At 42.7% G+C, this 21,006-nt stretch overlaps 2 protein-coding genes across 2 annotated transcripts; both read right to left on the reverse strand.

Annotated features, from left to right (window-relative positions):
- Positions 1-665: 665 nt before the first annotated feature.
- DIABLO (diablo IAP-binding mitochondrial protein) lies at positions 666-8,690 on the reverse strand. Its single transcript, XM_065417609.1, has 6 exons — positions 8,587-8,690; positions 6,467-6,587; positions 5,365-5,496; positions 3,921-4,031; positions 3,661-3,757; positions 666-2,618 (listed from the first exon to the last, which is right to left on the reverse strand). The coding sequence occupies exons 1-6, from the start codon at positions 8,637-8,639 to the stop codon at positions 2,404-2,406; spliced, it is 729 nt and encodes a 242-aa protein (XP_065273681.1). The 5' UTR covers positions 8,640-8,690; the 3' UTR covers positions 666-2,403.
- A 5,775-nt stretch (positions 8,691-14,465) lies between these two features.
- Positions 14,466-14,827, reverse strand: LOC135890198 (uncharacterized). The gene has a single exon (XM_065417520.1). It carries the CDS (start codon positions 14,802-14,804, stop codon positions 14,670-14,672), a length of 135 nt encoding a protein of 44 aa, XP_065273592.1. The 5' UTR covers positions 14,805-14,827; the 3' UTR covers positions 14,466-14,669.
- Positions 14,828-21,006: the final 6,179 nt, after the last annotated feature.

A 21,006-nucleotide genomic window follows, 5' to 3' on the forward strand; every position in this document is an offset into this window, starting at 1 on the left:
ACCAAATGCCTCCCCAAAGCTTACTTAGAAACCAAGCAAGCATACAGCCCATATTCTTAACCTCAAGTAGAAAATGATATATATATATGTACAAATAGGATGAATAGATATAGTAGACCATAACCTTTACGGAGATATGTTACCTGGCACAGGCAGCACAAAACATATTCCAGTTATGTCATACATACATTTATAAGCACCCCCTCCCCATAAAGCCTTATGGGGTACACTGTCACACATGCAATTTTGGATGATAAATATAAATGGCTTGGCACCAGAACTCCCCACCAGCTAATCTGCAGCCGCTCAGCTTTGTTCACACAGTGCAGTTAGAGAGAGAGGCTGACCCTGTGTGGCACTGTTGCTTGCTTAGAGCCTTGTGCCAACAGTGCAACTGCAAATAATTCCCCCCTACCTCCCTTCTGTTAGGGGTGGTTCCCATAATCCTCCATCCTAGAACTGTATTCAGAGGTCCTTAACAGCTGCTATGACCATCACCAAAGTGTAAATTTTTTGTTGTTTTTGGAAGAGACTCACTGGTAAACATAGGCTTTAATTTAACCTCTAACTTAGTGTTATGAAAGTATTCACCCTCCACCTGTAAGATTTCTTCTGGCTAGGGGCCGTGAAAATATTTTCTGTTACATCTTTTCATTTGATACCAAACATTTACAAACCCAAACATTTGATTGCAACGAAGCAAATATCACCCAGGAAATATTTTATTTCTTACTAATGCAGGAGAGTTACAATGACCTAAGATTACTCTGCACTCTTTTCTTGTGTAGTTTAATCTAACTATAGTTTAAAACTCCCCATTAGCTGCAGTCGCACAGTGTTACAGGGATCCGATCCCCTTATTAAAAAGGTAACATGGAAATGAAGTTCAGAAAGATATTCTCAGGGAAGGGTGGTATTGGGCTGGAAGACTTTCAAACACTCAGTGCTAGTTATAAATGCCAAAACAAGTCCAGAACCTATAATCTAACACAAGAATATCAAGAAATCTTGGGGCGGGAACTTTCACACGGACTGGGGTCCTGTAGAAAATGGCACTTTAAACAAATGTAACAATTACTAATACACAGAATTCTGTTTCTCTAAACCATCCCTATTGGCTAAATATATATTACCAATACTCAGCTGTCTTGTAATTCAGCATTACACAAATATTAAAGGGAGCTTTTCATAAAAATCTAGTCGCCACCGTTCTACAGTACAGATAGTAAAACAACACATGAATTTGGGGAAATACAACCATATATTCAATATTAAATTAAACTGCTTAAATGACATAAAGGGAAAGAAATGAGATACTCATGAACTGTTGAAATGTGGTTTGAAAACCCAGCAGACAGTGAAACACTGTCATTTGACTATCAAAGAGGAAGCTACATTTTCCCTGCAATTTGGAGCAGACTGCAGCTACGCTGCTTGAAAATTCACATTCTGAGCACTGTGTTCTGTGATCAAATAGCATTTGCCACTATTTGTGGTGTGTCTGCCTTTGCAACACTATGTTCCCTATTGACACACACACTATTTTAAATGTGGCACAGCAACAAAATCCTTCCTTTACTACCATGGAAAACCAGTTGTATTGCATCATGCTGGTTGTGTTCCTATTAGATTACAAGCAAGTCTGCATAAACACATCTGCCATACTCTATACTACAGTAATCACTGAGTATAGATCTTAGATTTCCAAGATTTGTAGCAATTCTATCAGTTTCTTCTTTTGATACAATTAAGTGCAATTAGACTACAGTAGTTTGCGTTTTATTAAACAATGAGATATCCATTATGAATTGTCACAGTCAAAATAATTAGAAAACAGCACTAAAAAATCAACATTGTTAACCAAACTGACTTTCTGACAATGAAATGTAATTCTGTTGTTCGACTGGAGATATAATACCCACTAAGATTAACTTGCTTCATAGACTAGAAATAATTATTTTTAAATGTCCCTCTTTGGTTGCAATCTACAATTAGTTTTAGACGTTGGGAATTTCCAAGGGTTTAGTATTAAATCATCTGAATTAGACCCTCATGGCAGCAGATCCAAACACTCATCAACAAAGTATCTTTAACAGCTAATTTCACATTTGCATAGTTGTACACTTAAATAAAAATTTACTAACAATTCATATTATAATAATGGTAATTTAAAAAATAAAGAAGTTTCAAACACCTGAATCTGGCTGGTGGCTAAGGTATAGCAAATCTGTGGGGGAGAGAATTATTGCCCACTGCCACCAATTATCAACAGATAGCATGCCTGTCTTCAATGCCTTTTCCTTATCCAACATCTATTTTCTTAACGATGTGGGAATCTCAGGGCCCTGGAATTAGTGGTATGCTATCAAATACTCCAAAGGTGATATTTAGAAGGGTTTTTTTTCAGTCTTCGCGAAGATAAGACTCTTCGACTTCCTCTGTGGTTTTGGGGATGCTGCAGGGCTGTGATGATTCATTAACTTTTGTGTTAATGAGCTCTTCTGTCTGAGCTTCAGCTAATTTGGTCTCTGCTTTCTGTGACAGCTGTCGTACCTCTTGCACCTGTGTTTTCACCAGCTGAATATGGTTGCGAGCTGTCACTGAAGCTTGATCTGCACCTGAAAAACACAGTAATTTAAGTAAATTAATTCAGAAACAGCCCTTATGAGAAAACACCATCAATTAAGACCAGGATTAAGTTGGTAGTAATTAAATATCATGTTTTATTAAACTGTTCATGTTCTAAGCAAATCAGACAGTTTTGAAAACATAGTTTACTCCTCTTTATTGTCGATTAATAACTAGATATTTTTAGACTGTATCATCATATGATGGAATCGGAATTTTTTTCTCAGAACATTCCTGCCAACAAAGTTTGGATTGCCAATTAGTGCAAAATTAGGTTGTGATTTTCTGTGAATTTGCCACATGCTCTGTGAGAAATAAACCAAGATGAACAATCATCACATGGTGGCAATTTTCAGTCACTAGTGGTCTATTCTGGATTTGAACCTGTGAATGACTATATTACAGTACTTGAACAACCTAGTCTTCTCACTATTTCATTAATATAATATTTCGTTTCAAGAATATTTCTTAGTCAAATTTATAATGCAATTTTTCCTTATTTCCTTAAATGAAATAATCAGGTGTTTTAAATTAAAAATAATAATAACAATAATTAGATAATTGTATTAAATTATGGGCCTGGTTTTCAGAAGTACACCTCTACCTCGATATAATGCTGTCCTCGGGAGCCAAAAAATCTTACTGCGTTATAGGTGAAACCGTGTTATATTGAACTTGCTTTGATCCACCAGAGTGCCCAGCCCCGCCCCCCCGGAGCGCTGCTTTACCGCGTTGTATCCAAATTCGTGTTATATCGGGTCGCGTTATATCGGGGTAGAGGTGTACTAAGCACTTCAACTGAAAATACAGAGGAACTGAGCAGCTGTGTCCTCCGTGGAAGACACAGGCAGCTCTGAAAATCAGACCATGTGATTCTCAGTCTGCACACTAACTAAGCATATTTAGATTTAGTGTCAATCTTGCCTGCACCTTTTTAATAATAAATACTGCCTATGCGCCAGGGGAAAGTTTGCTAAAAAATTACAAATTCCAGCTGATACTGAGGAGTGTATTACAGTAATGCCCGAATACCTGATTGATATGCAGCTTCTGCTGCCATCTCTGAAAGATGTAAAGCAGTCATCCAACTGGATTCTAACTTCAGGAATTCTTGCTGCTTTGTAGTCATCTATAATTAAAAACAAAATGCCACGTAACACAGTTGAACACTATCTGAACCCACTTTTTGTAAGACACTCTTACAGCCACGTTAAATTAATGAATGGAAAAATATTTCTTAAATAACAAAAAAGAGACAAATTGATGACTGCAGAAGTTAGTTAATTCTTTACCTCAACTCTCGCTCCTATGATCACCTGCCATACTGCATCCTCCTCTTTGGAATTCATTTTCCCAAGAAGATTTGTATATTGCCGGTAGAGAGACACCAGTGTGTAAACTGCCTGCAAAAGAGCATAAGTCTAGCACAGCTACTTGATAAAAGTACTCAAAATATGCAAGTGCTACTTACTTTCAAACTAATTTTGCATCTGCTGATGCTCTCACATTATTGTCTTATGTTGCACAGTAGACAAAAATGGGAAATGATCTAACACTTTCCCTTGTTTTAATCCCCTATAATATTTAGTGAGGAAATCATTTCTGGATAATCTCAGAAGTGCTTTTTGAACTTTGCTTTTGCTGGTATTGTATTAGTGTTCATTAATGTAATTAATCTGAAACAATGTGTTGAAAAGATTTCATTGTAATTAAAGTCTAGAAAAATTAGAAATTGACAGTTTAATACTGTAAAACAAGTTTTGTGATATCCTAGAAACTTAATAGTAACAGCACAGATAGAACTCTGATTCTCCTGCTGAAAAAGCAAGTCTATTAGCACTTGAGCTAGAAGAGAACCTCCCTTGAAATAAGGACCCATAATACACAAACACTTTGATTCTATCTAGCAGAGGGCAGTAGTACATATACACAAAAACTAGCCAGTTCATTACACATTTTAGAACTGAAATATTGCCAAACTACTTATTTTGTATTGAAAATCTTGGCAGGAATGAGACGTAATGGATAAATTCTCCTTATGCATGTAAGTCTTCAATTTCTGCATTTACTTATCTACAGTGATATATTAAAGGCAATGCTAATCAGTAGTTAATTTAATATGGACAACTATTCTGCTTAATTTGGCACTTTTCAAACTTCACATTTGTCACATTTCAAATAGGCCTTTCTAGAGTTTCAAACTCAGATTGGAAAAATATTTGTTTCTGATGAAACCTACATATTGTTCTTGCCTAGAAAAGAAGTCAGGAAGGTAATGGATGTATTTTTAAAGAATGCTTGATATCTGGCTTTGGTTTTCTCTGTCTAGATATTAGACTACTATTTGCAAAGTTTAGCCTCACTCCTCATGTGAAGGGTCCACATTTCAGGAAGTAGTTCGTGCCCGGGCTTCTCTTGAAGAGAGTTTCACAAACCTCTAAAAATCGCTTGTGCCTTGGATCACGACCACTCTAAAACAGCAGCAACACCTCCTCTATTGTCCACCAGGGACATGTTCAGTTCACTTATTTTGACATGTCTGATGCACCAATTCAAGCTGAACTGCTACCCCAGAAGCTCTACATCCCTGTTACATTGATTTGTGAAGTCAAAGTCCATTTTAGGTATAAGAGCTGATTTAATAGGTACAGTTAGAGCTTGTCTTTGTGAGAGAGTTAAATACTCCAGCTGTTGCAGTATTAACTTTGTACTAATGTAGGCAGTCACTCATCTTACCTTTGTATACTCTGTTAATGCTTCAATTAATGCATATGTTGTTTGAGAGAGAAGAGTACAAGTACTGTCTGTTACCAGAGAAATTGCCCTTCTAATCAAGGCTTCATGACTGAGAGAAGTGGGCTCATGTTTCTGAAAGACAAAAGATTTACACAGTCTTTACACTGGTTTTCAAAGACAGACAACTTATAATGATAAAAATGTCTTTTCCAGTAAGCAAAAAAAACCCACAGGAGCCATTGCTAAAAATAAATTGCTGGTCTGCCTTAACTCTTAAATAACTAACTTCTAAAAAGTAGAACAAAATTTTACTCCAATAGTTCCATTCTCTTCTTCTCATGTCCTGTAACTGCTTCTCTGAAGGGCCTACATTTCAGGAAGTAGCTCACCAAAACATCTTTTCCTACAAGTTTTTTTTTTTTTTTTTTTTTTACAACCAGTTTTTCTATTTTTATTTCCCAATATTTGCCTGAGTCAGAACATTGTAATATATATGCAAAACACATTCTTATCTTGTTTCCTCTCTGATGGTTATCAGGGGGTTGTAAACGTTCAGGCACACTAGGCAACAAGCAAGAGCTGAAACTCTGTTAATTACATACCAGGACCACAAGTAAATTTCCCCCTACGAATTGTGGGGTTTGCTCTGTTAATAGTGGGATTCCTGAATGATGTGCCATGGCAGCTTGAGGCATCACAAAGTAACAGCAAGTCATTTTCAATAATTTTATTATAAAATAGTATTTTAGTTATGGGACAACTGAAACTAGGGCAAATCTATTTTATGTTGCCACTGATCTTTAAAAGTGAATGATGGTTTCTTGGTAAGTGGATTTAAGTCATACTCTTTATAGTGGAATCACTTTAAATTCGTGCTTCTTTTAAAAGTCAGCTAAGATGCAGAGAATTTCTAGATGTCCAACTATGTCCCAGAAAGCTCAGTGGGCATAGTGCAATATGCATACTAATAACATCATACAATAACTGGGTTGTTGTTTTAATTAATACAAGAAATTGGTCTATTTGCCACAAGCACACTCTTCCATCAAACACCTTAGAATATTAAAATCCGTGTAATGTACATTCACTCCAGTACATTTACCTGTACAATAGGGACTGCACACAGAGCTACTCCAAAACCCACTCCCACCATTTTGTTCCATGGGCCACTCAGTCCTGAGAAACAGCGTCTCCTAGCATTAGCCAGAACAGGAAAACCTTGTCTGGGAACAAGAAACAAAGATAAGCACGCAGACAGCTGCACACTGGGAAATAAATATTCTGGAGGAGCAGAACACTTTAGGGGCATAGACTTTTTTTTTTTTTTTTTCACGCTATGTGTTTGCCTAGCACAGAGTCCTGCCCATGACTGGGTTTCTGATGCACTACCACAATACAAATAATAAATTCAAGTTTGTTTTAAAGTTAATTACCTAATCACAGTCTCAAGGAAAGATACAAGCTAAACAATTTGTGTATTGTAACTTCAGTAATAAGCTTGTCAGCAATTAATATAATTAACATGGATACAAAGCATTCAGATTAATAATAAAATACACTAACAGGGTCAAGTAAGCAGAACAGTAGGTTTATAATCAGAGGTCCTGAAACCAATACTTATGCACGTTTAACTTCATAGACAGGTAGTCAGTCCTATTGTAGTCAATGGGATTATGTCAATGTAAATGTGTGCAGCATCAGGGCCTTATTGTTGAAATAAAATAGTATGGTAGTGTATTGAATCGTAAGTGAAAAGCATCTATTCTCTCCCTCACTACATTTATATGGTTTGAAGGTCACATTTCTGAGAATGCATGATCAGTTCATTTTGTAACTCATTCTCAAATTGTGACCTGTGGAACACCGGTGGTTTGCGGAAGGCTGGTTTATCATTTGCAGCAGCTAAATGGCATTAAAAGACAACTAAAACAAGTTACTGTCTTAATATCACTTCTCCTGATAAGCAATTGCTGTAGTTACTACAGCCATGTTATGTGATCACAAATGAGAGGTGGTCCACGTAGCTGAAAAGAAGAGCAAGAATACCATCTTCATATTAAAATACAAAAATATTCAACTAAATGAACAGTGCAGTGAGAACTAAATGTATGAGCCAAGCCACCTCACCTCACTCTCACAAGTTCCCACACAGAAGTCAATGAAACTTTTTGTATAAAGCAAACAATGTTTGCTCACATTAATGTCTTTAGCATGTTACAGACTTAAAGGGACCCTGCCAGATAATTTAGGCATAAACTTTAAAAATAATGATAATAGAAGTGATTTTATTACTTTTATTTATTATCCAAACAAAAACTGTTTTAGATTTAAACATTCTCCATAACTATTTACAACTCAAACACTGCACTAGTTCATGGGAACCAAGACATGAGACTGACTCTCAGCAAAAGTGAGAACAGCCTAATTTCACTATGTAAATTGAGGGAATTATGAAAATGTAAACATAGTGAAAATTAAGAGATTTTAAAATTAATTTCCCCCATATTTTTACTTAGATGGGACTGCTCGTGTGCTTACAGTTAAGTACATGCATAGGTGTTTGGAGGTTCATGGTATTAAGCAAAACAAATAAGGAGCCTAATCTGTTAAAATGTGTTACTTTGATAAGAGTCAAGTTAACAGGCTGGTACAACAGATAATCTTAGAAATAGTTTTCCATTTGGGTTAGACCAACTGCCAGACTTGACCAATGCACTAACTGTGAAAATAAGTCCTGCAGGGACACGGGGGAGGGGTGTTGTAAAACAATTTTATTTTCAAACTTCAGCATGTGTATCACGCAAAAAATGGGGCAGCCCAAAGTTCCTGTAATGAGCAGCCCATTCAAAAGGGGTGAGTCCCAAAGCTCAGACCTTGCCAATGACCCTTTAATTTCTGTAGCCCTGGTGCGCCAAGGATCTCTAAGCGCGAGGCTCACCCCCGCTTTACTGAGGGGAAACTGAGGCACGGAGGAGCTACGCAGCGGTCTCATGGGTTAGGAGGTAAGGGGTGTGTCGCGGTGGCGGAAGAGATCTCGGGGGCACCGGGGACCAGAGGTTTCAGAAGGCGGGAGGAGACGCTCGGGCTCACAGGCGGGGGAGCGGGTCAGAGAGGAGGAGGCGGCGGCGGGGGCCCGCCGGGAGGTTACATCGGAGTCTCAGGGGCGATCGGGGTCTAGGGCGGAGCTCTCACGGGGGGGGGGGGAAGGTTGCCAGGCGATACCTGAGCAGGGCGGAGCAGCACCGGAACCACTGGCTACGCACAGCGGCCGCCATCTCCTCGGGACTAGAGCAGGGCGGCGGCGCGCCGGAAGTGACGTAACACCCGCCCCCAAAGGCGTGGGGCTCCGCCTCCTGGAGACTCGCCCTGCCCTTAGCGGCGCAGCCGCAGTGCTCTGGCCAGCCGGGGGGGGGGGGGGAGCGGAGCCGCTAAGTGCGCGAAGCGCTGCTAATAGCGGGGAAGGGGGGGTGTCTCCAGAGTCCAGCCCCGCCCCTCGGAGGGAGGGGGAGGAGCGGGGACCCGGAGTGCTCAGGGGAGGAGGCGGAGAAGAGGCAGGGCGGGGGCGGGGACTGGGGGGCCGGGAGGCGGGGACTGGGGGGCAGGAGGTGGGGCCGGGAGGGGGGGGGTCGAGCACCCACCCGGCAGAGGGGAAGTCGGCGCCTGTGCCCCCAGTTTGAGAGCAGCCACTGATAGTGATGTGAGTCAGGCCTGTCTGCACCTGCCTTACAGTAATTTCCTCTAGACCATGTCGCCCTAGGTTGCTTTCAGCCTGTCCTGTGAACTGTGTCAAAAGCCTTACTGCAAAATCCAGCTCTCTCACATGTACCGCTTCCCCTCTAGCCACTAGCCCAGTAACCCGTCAAAGAAGGGAGGTTGGTTTGCCATGATTTGTTCTTGTTAAATACATGCTGGCTATTACTTGGAACCCTGTTATCGGATAGGTGCTTACAAATTGATTGTTTAATAATTTGTTCCAGGTATTGAAATTTGCCTGTCAGGGCTATAGTTCCCGAGGTTGTCTTTGTCCCTGTTTTGAAAGATAGGTACGCTGCCCTCCTCCAGTCCTCCGGCACCTCACTCTTCCTGCATGCGTTTTCAAAGATAATTGCTACAAACTCCAAGATTGCTTCAGCTAGTTTCTTAAGTACTTAGCTGTCTTCACTAGTTCTAACTTATCTTAATCTTAATTATGGTAAGTATCTGGTCACAATTAACATTTTTCATGAAGACTGAAGCAAAAGAGGCATTAAACTCCTCAGCCTTCTTGATGTCATCACTTATTTGCTCGTCTTTCCTGCTTAGTAGAGCACCTACACGTTCTCTTGTGCCTAATGTAGTTAGAGACCCTCTTCTTCCTGTCTTTTAGGTCTCTTGCTAGGTGTAACTAATTTGTGCCTTAGCCGTTCTGATTTTGCCAATACATGTTTGTGCTGTTGATTTGTACTCAGCAATTTGTCCATGTTTTCACTTTTTGTAGGATGCCGTTTTGATTTTTAGGTCATTAAAGAACTGATGGAGTCATATTGGCCTCTTACTAGTCTGCCTAGCTCTCCTTCACATTGGGATAGTTTGCTGTTGTGCATTTAATATTGTCTCATTGAGAAATTGTCAACGCGTCTGAACTTTTTCCCTTATGGTTTGGTTTGATAACTACTATTTATCCTGTCTATGCTGCCCTCTTGGTATTCTTGCAAATAGATCTGTTTTTTTCCCCCTTTTCTTTTTTGTCAAGCTGGATTGATGCCATAAAAATGAGTTAGTAGGAATCAACACAAACAAGAGGCCATCTTTCTTTCAAAAGGGAAATAACTTAGTCTTGCTCATCTGATTTAAAGTATACATCAGGCCTGTACAACTCGTAAAGCGGCGAGGGCCATATTACTCCAAAGAAAACAGCTGAGGGCCGAAACCCCCCGAGGGCCACCAACCCCCCCCCAGCGCCACCCAGCCCCCCCCCCCGAAACACAACACCCCCCCCCCCAGCGCCGCCCGCCCCACGGAAACAACCCCCCCAGCACCGCCGAAACACCCCCCCCCCCAGTGTCACCTGCCCCGCGGAAACAAACCCTCCTTCCTCATCGCCGCCCCACTGAAACAGCAGTATTGAACCTCGGTAATATGTTATAGTGGCCCCATAGGTAGTGTAATTAAGGTAAAAGAAAAATGTCTTTTTGCTAGAAGTAGAATAAGATCTTCCCCCCCACTTTGTAATCAATGGCCCCGTTGAATGAATGAGGTGTGAATAAGGAAGGCGTGGAAGGCAGGCTCCTCCAGACAGCTGCAACCCTTGGAGAGGGCAGGGCCCGCTCTAGGATTTTTGCTGCCCCAAGGAAAAAAAATTTTGCCCCCCCATTTTTTTCTGTGCCCCCCCTGCCCCTGGCCCCGCCCCAACTCCACCCCTTCCGAACCCCTTCCCCAAATCCCCAGCCCCGCCTCCTCCCCCGGCATACCGCATTCCCCCCCCCCATTGCTTCCTGCGGACCCCCCGTGACCTCCCGCCGTAGCTCACCTCCGCTCCGCCTGCTCCCCCGGGCGTGCCGCCGCTCCGCTTCTCCCCATCCCTCTCAGGTGAGGGAGGGTGGCGAAGCAGAGCAGCGGCGCGTTCAGGGGAGCAGGCGGAGCGGAGGTGAGCTAGGGTGGGGGGGGCGCAGGAAGTAACGGGGGGGGTAGAGGAACTACTTCCCTGCTCCAGCTCACCTCCGCTCCACTACTGCCACCTCCCCCGAGCACCCGCCACTCAGCTTCTCCTCCCAGCCTTGCTGCACGAAATAGCGGTTTCGCGCACGGCAAGCCTGGGAGGGAGGAGGGAGAAGCGGCGCGGCGGCGCATTCAGGGGAGCAGGCGGAGCAGAGGTGAGCTAAGGTGGGGGGCACAGGAAGTAACGGGGGGGTAGAGGAACCACTCCCCACTCCAGCTCACCTCCGCCGCCTCCCCCGAGCACCCCGCCACTCCGCTTCTCCTCCCTCCCAGCCTTACTGTGCGAAACAGCTGTTTTGCACGCGGCAAGCCTGGGAGGGAGGGGGGAGAAGCGGAGCGGTGGCTGCGTGCTCAGGGGAGCAGGTGGAGGCGGAGCAGAGGCGAGCTGGGGCGGCGAGCTGGCGCGGCGGCGGCACTTTTCCCCCATGCCCCGGAGTCGGCACCTATGATGGCCGGCGCCAGAATGCCGCCCCTAGAAATATGCCGCCCCAAGCACCTGCTTGTTTTGCTGGTGCCTGGAGACGGCCCTGGGAGAGGGGATGGGAGCCAGACCAGATCAGTAGAACAGGTCAGCCACCAATTCGCCGCTCGCCTCCTCAGCTCCCCTCCCCCGGCTCACCTACTCACCCCCCGCCACTACCCACTCGCTCACCTCCTCAGCCCCCCACCCCTCCGGCTCACCAGCTCACCTGCCCCCTCGCCACTGCCTGCCCGCTCGCCTCCTCAGGCCCCCACCCCCCCGGCTCGCCTACTTACCCCCCACCACTGCCCGCCCACTCGCCTCCTCAGCCCCCCTCCCTCACCCGCCGCTCGCCTACTCAACCCCTGCGGGCCGCACAGTGAGCCCACGCGGGCCGCATGCGGCCCCCGGGCCGCATGTTGTGCAAGCCTGGTATACATATATGTAAAGAGCATTTAGAGGTTGAAATGGATAGCACAAATGTGGAATCTTGTCTGTACAAGTAAAAAGTAGTAGGGTGACCAGACAGCAAATGTGAAAAATCGGGACGGGGGTGGGGGGGTAATAGGAGCCTATATAAGAAAAAGACCCAAAAATCGGGACTGTCCCTATAAAATCAGGACATCTGGTCACCCTAAAAAGTAGTGACAGGAATTGCAGGAGGAGAATATGCTCCTAAATCAGATTTTTTCTGTGTGCCCACCAGGTTTGTAGCAGAACTAAGCCCTAAGAAAGTAGATAAACATTCTATTAGCATGGTGAGGATTATATTTAAGTCTGTCTCCTTAGACGTGACCATTCTTTGACTCTGTTTTTAATGCAGTTCAGTGGACTATGCTTAGCACTTGATGCAAAGCCTCCCAGTGACTTCAGTGGGCTTTGGCTCAGGTCCTTGTTGCTTAATCTTACTTGTGCTCATTCACACCGTCAATGCACACATGCTGGAATATAATGATCTTAACTCACTTTTCTGTGCCACATAAGGGCTTGCAGACTTAGGGCATTAGTGTGAATTTTGCCTGGTAATTTCTTAATGGGGCTCTTTCTAATAACTTCCTTAATTTCTTTACATTATAGGCACAGCTGTATCCTTTGCGGGTTTTTCCATTTTAAAACTCACTCTACAATGAGCAGCTTTTCTTGTTCCTTTCTGACATTTAATCTATAATTATCCCACACAAACACCTATTGATTTTAATGGGGCTACTTTGCTATTTATAAAGTCAAGTGACTACATTTATTCTTGGGAGTGACGTTGCTAGTCTTTAAGTAATGAACAATTTGAATGATCTGAAATCAAAGATAGGAGTGACACTTTGTAAATTAGCTGGACAAACTTTTTACTATTGGCTTCTAAAAGTTTTAAAATGTTCTATTTAGTTTTTATTCAGTTATTGTCATGTGCATCAACAGATGACACAGTGATCACTATTTTAGAAGGGTGTAGTATAAATACATTCTGAGGGAAAAATAATTTTTCCCTCTGTCATAAATATTCTTAGTTATAGGGCACAACATGCCAAGTGTCACTGTATGACCAAAGATCCACAGACTTCTGATTACATTAAAAAGAGTAGGGACTGTGAAATAGATGTGTGTGTGGGGGGGGTAATTTCTTTAATTCAAATGACTTTTTTGTACTCACTTTAATTTTTCTAGCATTTTTGTACAGAAATACATTTGAAGTGGCATAAAACGAGGCTTGAATGAGCTAGAAGCAGATTTCGCTAACATGACGTCAGCTCAGTGGACTGCCTTGTGACACAAACCAAGAGAGAAATCACTTGCGCATTAGGACCCTGATCCTGCAGACTTATGTACATGCTAAAGTTTACGCACTGTGAATAGTCTTAGACTCCCTTTGAAGTCATTGGGGCTATTCATAGTGTAAAACATCTAAGCCTTTGCAGGCCTGAGACCACGATGTTGATGTCAGTAAAACAACATCTGTGTTTTGTTGTAACACTGCAATTGGTGTAAACTTTGGTATCCAGAAGCACACCATGTGGTTGCCCACATTTTACTCGTCATATGTATTTTTAACCATTCTGTAGGCTCATTTTCAACCCAGTCGTTTGCAGTTATTAAAATGTTTGTTAGAAGTTGGAAATGTGCCATGTAGGTCCTGGAAGTTAAAAGAGAGGTTTTGTTTTTCTTTCTAAAAATCATAGAATTATTTGAACAAACTCCCATAGACACTTGTCCTTTTTACACTTCTGTCTTCTGAAATAAAAGCATAAGGAATCAATTCAGCATGTTTGAGATTTAGGGTTGATTTGTACTGACTTCAATGGTGCGATGCTGATTTACCAGGTACCGCTGCTTAGACTTACCACTATTTTAAGATGAACAGTGCTGACCCATAGAAATTACAGAAAATCCTAGCAGGTCATTTTATTCCCTCTCTCCCAGGAACAGGTTAGTTGCACAGGATATTTTTAGTGCTTTCTTATACAGCATGGTCCCAGTAAAACTCTAGCCTTGCTGGTTTCAACTCTTCTAAATATGCTAATATCACGGTCTGGTGGGAAAGGCTGGGAAACTTAAACCAAAACTGGACACCATCAGATAAAAATGTGGAAACAGAAAGAGGAGACACGTGGGTTATGCTGATTTGAGGGAAGCACGCCCAGGACTGAATAAGAGGATCAGAAATAAAAAGTTAAGCATCTCTCTGCCTTCACCTCCATAACAAGGCTGATTGAAGCAGACATGTCTGGACTTGATTGCTCAGAGGCCAGCTCACACTCTAATGGTTCTGCACCACTTCTGGGCTTTCTCCCCCCCTTTCATCCACCACCCTCAACAAGCTGCTATTCTCAGGAGTGATGTCAAAAAGGAGAAGATTGATCAGAAGACAAAATTGCCAGCAATCTTTCTGATCCTTCAGGCATGGGGCAGAGTTGAGCCCAAAGATTGAGTCTGGAAGAGCCACTGGGGATCAGCAAGGTGTTTTTTAATCATTTTTTGTTTTACATAAGAAAATAAGATTGTATTTAGCCAATAATAAAACAAAGACTTGCAAAGTTTGTGGAGCCAAAAGGAACTGACATTCTATTTGTTGAGCAGACGCCAGCTGCAGGGTACTTGGTGGTGACTGTTGCACATTCTGGACTAGTCTGTGGCCAGAGAAGATAGAGGGGAGCTGTCACTTAAGCACCAAAAAGTAAGTTGTCCAGCCAGCCAGGAGCAGTGCCCCAATCAGCACCGTGTAACTGAACAGCACGAAGGCCAGGAGCTCCTTCAGCACTTTCAGGAAGTGGACAGCGAAGGACTCCTGCATGGTTCGTCCAAGCACCACAAGCCAGATGGGATTTCTGCAGTTGTCTCACACTCTGCTCCCCACTAAAGTATCCTGATCTGAAAGGAAGAGAAATAAAGGGGAGGATGAGCCATTCTGAGCAGGCAGTTGCAGAGCTGAGGGAGAGCCTGCTAATTGCATGTAGAAAAGTCTGGATTCAGGTAGCCTCTGGTGGTATAAACAAAGTCTGTGGACATTATAGTTTGTCAGAAGCTTTTTAATTGCCAGGGGAGAGTGTAAGGCCGGGACAGTGGTTGTGTATTTGGAAAGTCTTTTTCAGAGTTTTCAGGATGTGTAGTGCTGAAAGGGGCTGCAGGAGCTGATCACAAACCAGGTTAAGACTGGGGTGGGGTGAGAGAATGGAAGAACCAAGCAAGGTTAAAAATATATGTGGGTGGACTAGGGCAGGGGCAGGCAGTTGAGGTCCCAGTCAGTTCCTGGAATTATTCCCTTCTGTCAGTTGATATGTGGCTGGCGAGCTTTGTATTTAGAGCATTCGCCGATGGTGCATTAGTACCAACAAAAAGCTCTAATCAAAGTGGTCAATTTCTCCAGAGAAGCCACTGTTAATATTTAATGTTATAATTGCTTCTAATGGACAGACTGGCACAGAGCAGGCTTTTTGTTTCGGATCAGGGGAAGATTTGGGATTAAAGATAAATTTATTTATCTGAAAGCTTCATAACTCCTGTTAAAATAACCTTTTTTTAAAGGGGAAGGGATAAGATGTTTTCAACTTCTTTCCTCCCCAGTTAAATATATATTTGTGCATTGCCCAATCAGTTGCCACCAGTTAGTGAACTTTGTGTAAAATCTCAACATAATTGCAATAGCTGTTTGCTACTTAGGCTTTTAAGATGTAAGGACAGATATGTAAGGAATCCTATCCCCATCTCCACTTGCATGTTCACTGACCCTTCATCAGAAAATTACCAGAGCAAAAAGATTTGTACCTTTGTATGCGTGACCAAAAGGAAAATGAAACTAGGTTTAGGATAATACTAACCAAAAAGGATTATTTTTCTTCCAAATAGTATACCTCCAGTCGGAGCAAACTGAATTCCATCCTACCACTTAACGAAAGAGTGATTAATTAGAAACATGAAGTGAAATCTAAACAGCAGCTTTAAAATATATATATTTTGTTTTAATGTTTTTTTTTTAAACTCCCCACACCCCACGCTATGGTCAGGTGTATTAATGTGTTATGGAAAATCCTGCAATTTAACAAAAATTCTGTTAGATGTAGTTTTTCAGAGTATGGAAGTTATTTACTAACCAATGTTTTACATCATTCTCATTATAGAACAAAATATATGTTGACAAAGAGATAAATAAATGGCTTACCGTGGGATAGATGACTGTATTTACTTCGTAAAGTTTCTGTTTCTATCTGCTTTAGTTCTGCAGCTTTCTCTTGAATTTCTGGCTTCTAAAAGGTTGGTGATGTAGTTTGATCCCCTTCTGGTCTGCTAATCCGAAGAGTCAGGAGTAATGAGGTTGTATTTACAGCCTGCACCAGTACTAATGGACTAGGTGTGGTCAGCGACCAATTATTATATATGACATAGACCCTTTGCTTTCTCTGTGCTGACAGCACAACAGTACAGAACAATCCAACCATTGGTATTGCCATAAATCCTAGGGAGATTTTTGATATGAACAATATATTGTATATTTTAAAATGCGTTAAACTCCCCGCCTCCCAGTTATGTCATCTAACACTGTTTTTGTAAATATCCTTATTTTTTCTACATCACATCTTAGGCTCATCTCCTTCCTCTTATTTCACCAGACAGTTTCCTATGTTTTTGGAGACTTTATTGTGCATATTCTGCTTTTTGTATAATTTTCTGCTCTTAACAGCCTTGTTCTCACAGAGGGACCATTAAAGAAGGAGGAGGATGATACTGGAGTGGAACTGGTGAATCTCTTAAGATCAACAGGACATGACCAGATGGATGCCTGTAGATCTAGTTAGGCCCTGTTATCAAAAGTGATGGATGAAGGTAGGCTTATCTCTGCAATATCACCAGTCCAGTTCTGTACATACTGTATTTCACATATCCACACCACAGAATCTCTGCCTCCGAGAGAGAGACTGCTTGGTTTTTTAAATGACAGAAAAAATGTCAAGATGTCAGTCTCGTCTCAGTGAATTGGTTACTAATAAGCCTATTTAAAAGGTAAAGGTGGTTTGGGTTGGCTTTTAAACAACCAGACATATATGCAGCACAGATCAGCAAGAGCATCTCCTGCAAAGCAAATCTCTTACCTACTGAGACATTATGCTCTAGCAAATGGCCTCTTAATTTAATCAGGATCTCTTGTTATCAAATTATTACCCCGTGGTCAGAAAGACCTTAGCTAGAAGGGAACATAAACAAGCTCAGGAAGCTTGTTAAGTAGTAATTGCTCCCCAGGAGATTTGGTCAACTCCAGGCTTTGTTTCTTGTTGTTTCTAGGAAGAGACCCTGTAGCTGATGGGTCTGTGTAACTGTCAGTCTAGCTGCTAGTTGTGATCTCCATTCAGAAATGCTGTGCTGACACACGGTGCTCTTTCTGGCCAAAGTTGAAGTTCAATTTGATACGCAGGTTAAAAATATTTTCTTAGGAAACAAGTCCAGTTACTAACAAGTTAGTACAAATGAAAAAGGTAAATAATCTAGCACTTCTTGTTTAACTATTTATGCTGTTACCTTTTACATTTCACTTGGCTTGGCTAGTAAAACCAGATTAGTCAGTTTTAGTCTTCTCTCTCCTCAGTTTTGTTCTCTCTGTCTCAGGCAGTATCAAAATGATGCAGTATTACAGGAGAAAATGTATATCCAAATTAAAGAAAAGTCCATTTAAATAATAAAATGATGAAAGTCTATTGAGGAACTGTCAATCTGATTTTTTTTAATCACGAAACCTAACCTCACTGTTGTCACTTTATCTTTGCTAGTATATTTGAGTATAAACTATAAATGTGTTTGTATATGGTTAAAAGTGTAAGGCAAAGAACTTTGCAGTGGTGCAATATGTAATTCTTTATGGCTTGATTTTCAAAGGTGCTGAGTATTGATTCCAATACTTTGGGAAATCAGCCCACTATTCTGTAATAAGATATAAGGCGTCACTGTGACAGCTGCTTTATTATTGGGGAGTTCATGCATACCTGAGGTAAGAACAATCAAGTGATAAGTTTCCCGTTCAGTTTTTTTTACATACTTTAAAAAGGTCAAATGTTCCTTTAAATTAAATACTTACCAAAGAAATAAAAATGTGAAATAAGAGTATATTACTAGTATGGAAGAAAGCTAGGGGCAGGTCTACACTACAGCCAGGATCGACGCTCTGAGATCGATCCACCGGCAGTCAATTTAGTGGGTCTAATAAAGACCCACCAAATTGTCTGCAGATCGCTCTCCAGTCGACCCTGTACTCTACCACCGACGAGAAGAGTAAGGTAAGTAGACGGGAGATTTTCTCCCGTCTGCCCCCTGCGGTGTAGACCCCGTGGTAACTCGACCTAAGGTACGTCGACTCCAGCTACATTATTCACGTAGCTGGAGTTGCATAGCGTAGGTCGACTTACTGCAGTAGTGTAGACATAGCCTAGATCTTGACGAAGCAGTTTCACAGATTTTTCTCCCGACAACCACCCGGAGTGTAGACCCCACGGTAACTCGACCTAAAGTACGTTGACTCCAGCTACGTTATTCACGTAGTTCGACTCACTGTAGTAGTCGAGCTACATGAATAACGTAGCTGGAGTCAACGTACCTTAGGTCGAGTTACCATGGGGTCTACACCCTGGGGGGTTGACGGGAGAAAAATCTCCCGTCGGCTTACCTTACTCTTCTTGTCAGGCATAGAGTACAGGGGTCGACTGGAAAGTGATCTTCAGTCGATTTGGTGGGTCTTTACTAGACCCGCTAACGCTACCACCGGTGGATTGATCTCAGAGCGTTGATCCCGGCTGTAGTGTAGACCTGCCCTTAGTAAAGTCGTCTGTTTCTGATTGAAGAATACATGCACTAAAGGGACGATTTGGTTAAATATTAGGGTTTGTTTCACAAATGTTCACTGAACTTCAATTTAAAATAAGCAAATGTAGCAGAACATAGAATGCTCATCTAAAAGACAAGGTTTGTGATTAGATCCCAATTCAACAAAAAATTGAGACTATTTAAAGGATTAACAAGACTATAACTATGGGGTTGGAGACAGGTACGTGCCCCATGAAAGAGGGTGAATTCTAAAGCAGGAGACGTGTTAAGGCAAGAGTATCTTCTGAAAATGGCTCCTGTTTTTTGGTCATTTTAATAGTTTGGAATTTTCAGAAGAGTTAAGGGAGGTTGATTTTAAACATTCTTCTGATATTTATTTTACAAGGTTTATTTACCATCCCTCTCTTTCAAAGGGAAAGAGCTTCCCCTCTGTTGAACTGTACTACATCTTGGGCTTGAGCCTGCAAGGTGCCATGTCTAGCAAAGCACGCAGGCATGTACTTAACTTTAGGCATAGGCTGTAGTACCACTGAAATCAATGAGACTAAGTACATGTTTAAAGTTAAATCTGGGCTTAAGTGCTTTGCTGTGTCAGGCAAATGTGCTCAGCACCTGGTGGGAATAAGCCTGTTCTAAAGTGCTGCATGTTTGCTCAGATTTCTGGGCCCAAGCTCTTAAAATCACTCCAAATCTGAATGAATTTCCAGTAAAATGCTCTGCTATTTTTCCAGTTAAAGCAGCAGCAAATGTAGTTGGGCACAAAGGGTATGATGGTGAGCTTGAAAAAAACACCTGGATTTTCTTGAGAGACTGGTTTGAACTTGACCGCCAGCTGCATTAGTAACACTGGAATACAGCTCATTCTGAATTCAGGGATGCTAGGTGAATCACTGAGGATAATTAATCCAGCTCCCCTCCACTCAGGGGGTGTCAAGCACCCTCTGCGCTTGAAATGGGAGCTGATGATACTCAGCACTTCTCATGTAGGATGCCTAGTGCAGTGTTTCTCACATGCGGCCACTACGGGCTTGTCTTGCGGCCACAGCCTCCTGGGCAGTGATGGGGGTGTGTGTGCAAAGCAGTGGTCCCTCCCCCAGGGCCATCAGGTTGGACCCTGCTCCCCTCTGGAGAGAGAAATGCTGGAGGAGCAGACAGTTAGTGGGTTCCCCACCTTCCTGGGGACCAGTGGTGGGCAACCTGCAGCCTGCAGGCCACACATGGCCCCTCAGGATAATCCACTGGCAGGCCGCAAGACAGTTGGTTTACATTGACCGTCTGCAGGCAAAGCTCCCAGTGGCCCTGGTCCTCCCTCAGACAATGCAGCCCTTTCACAGCTTTGAAATAGAGTAGCCAGCTCTGGCGATGATGCAGGAGGCAGAATGGAATCCAGCTCTGATGGTCTCGTGGCCAGTCAGCAGCTTACCCTGATGGGCTATGTGCGGGCTGCAGGTTGCCCACCACTGCTGGGGACGGTAGGGTCAGGGTCCAGCTCTGGGGTGGTGGGCAGCAGGCTCTGGCCATGGGGCTCCAACCCAGCTGTTTAATCCTAGCAGGTCATTGATGACATAGCCAGAAAAAACAGATTCAGCTTGTACAGTGCAAGCTACTGCTACAATAGCTAGGCAAAGGGACCTATGCAATGGAAGAAAGAAACCAGAGACTATCATTCCCTCTAAAGCGTGGCTCTCAAATTTTTTTTTACCGGTGACCCCTTTCACATAGCAAGCTTCTGAGTGCAACCCCCCCATATAAATTAAAACACTTTTTTATATATTTAACACTATTATAAATGCTGGAGGCAAAGCAGGGTTTAGGGTGAAGGTTGACACCTCGTGACCCCCCTGTAATAACCTTACAACCCCCTGAGGGGTCCTGACCCCTGGTTTGAGAACCCCTATGATAAAGGTGGATAGACAGCAAATGAATTTGCAAGGGGAATAATCTCCCCCCCACTCCTCATCCAACCAAGCACAGCTGAACTACATTTATTGCTGGGCCACTACTCTTGAACACCTACTGAAGAGAGAGAAAAGTAACAAATATTGACAGGTGACTTACATCCATACCTGCTCACCCAAGCTAGAGGAAAGGGGTGAGAGTAGGAATAATAGCATGACATTAAGAAAGGGAGAACTAAAGGCAGCAGGAAAGACTTCCTGGCACGGAGATAAATTAGATTATGGTGTAGT

The sequence above is a fragment of the Emys orbicularis genome, chromosome 16 (genome assembly GCF_028017835.1).
Source record: "Emys orbicularis isolate rEmyOrb1 chromosome 16, rEmyOrb1.hap1, whole genome shotgun sequence".
NCBI lineage: Eukaryota > Metazoa > Chordata > Testudines > Emydidae > Emys > Emys orbicularis.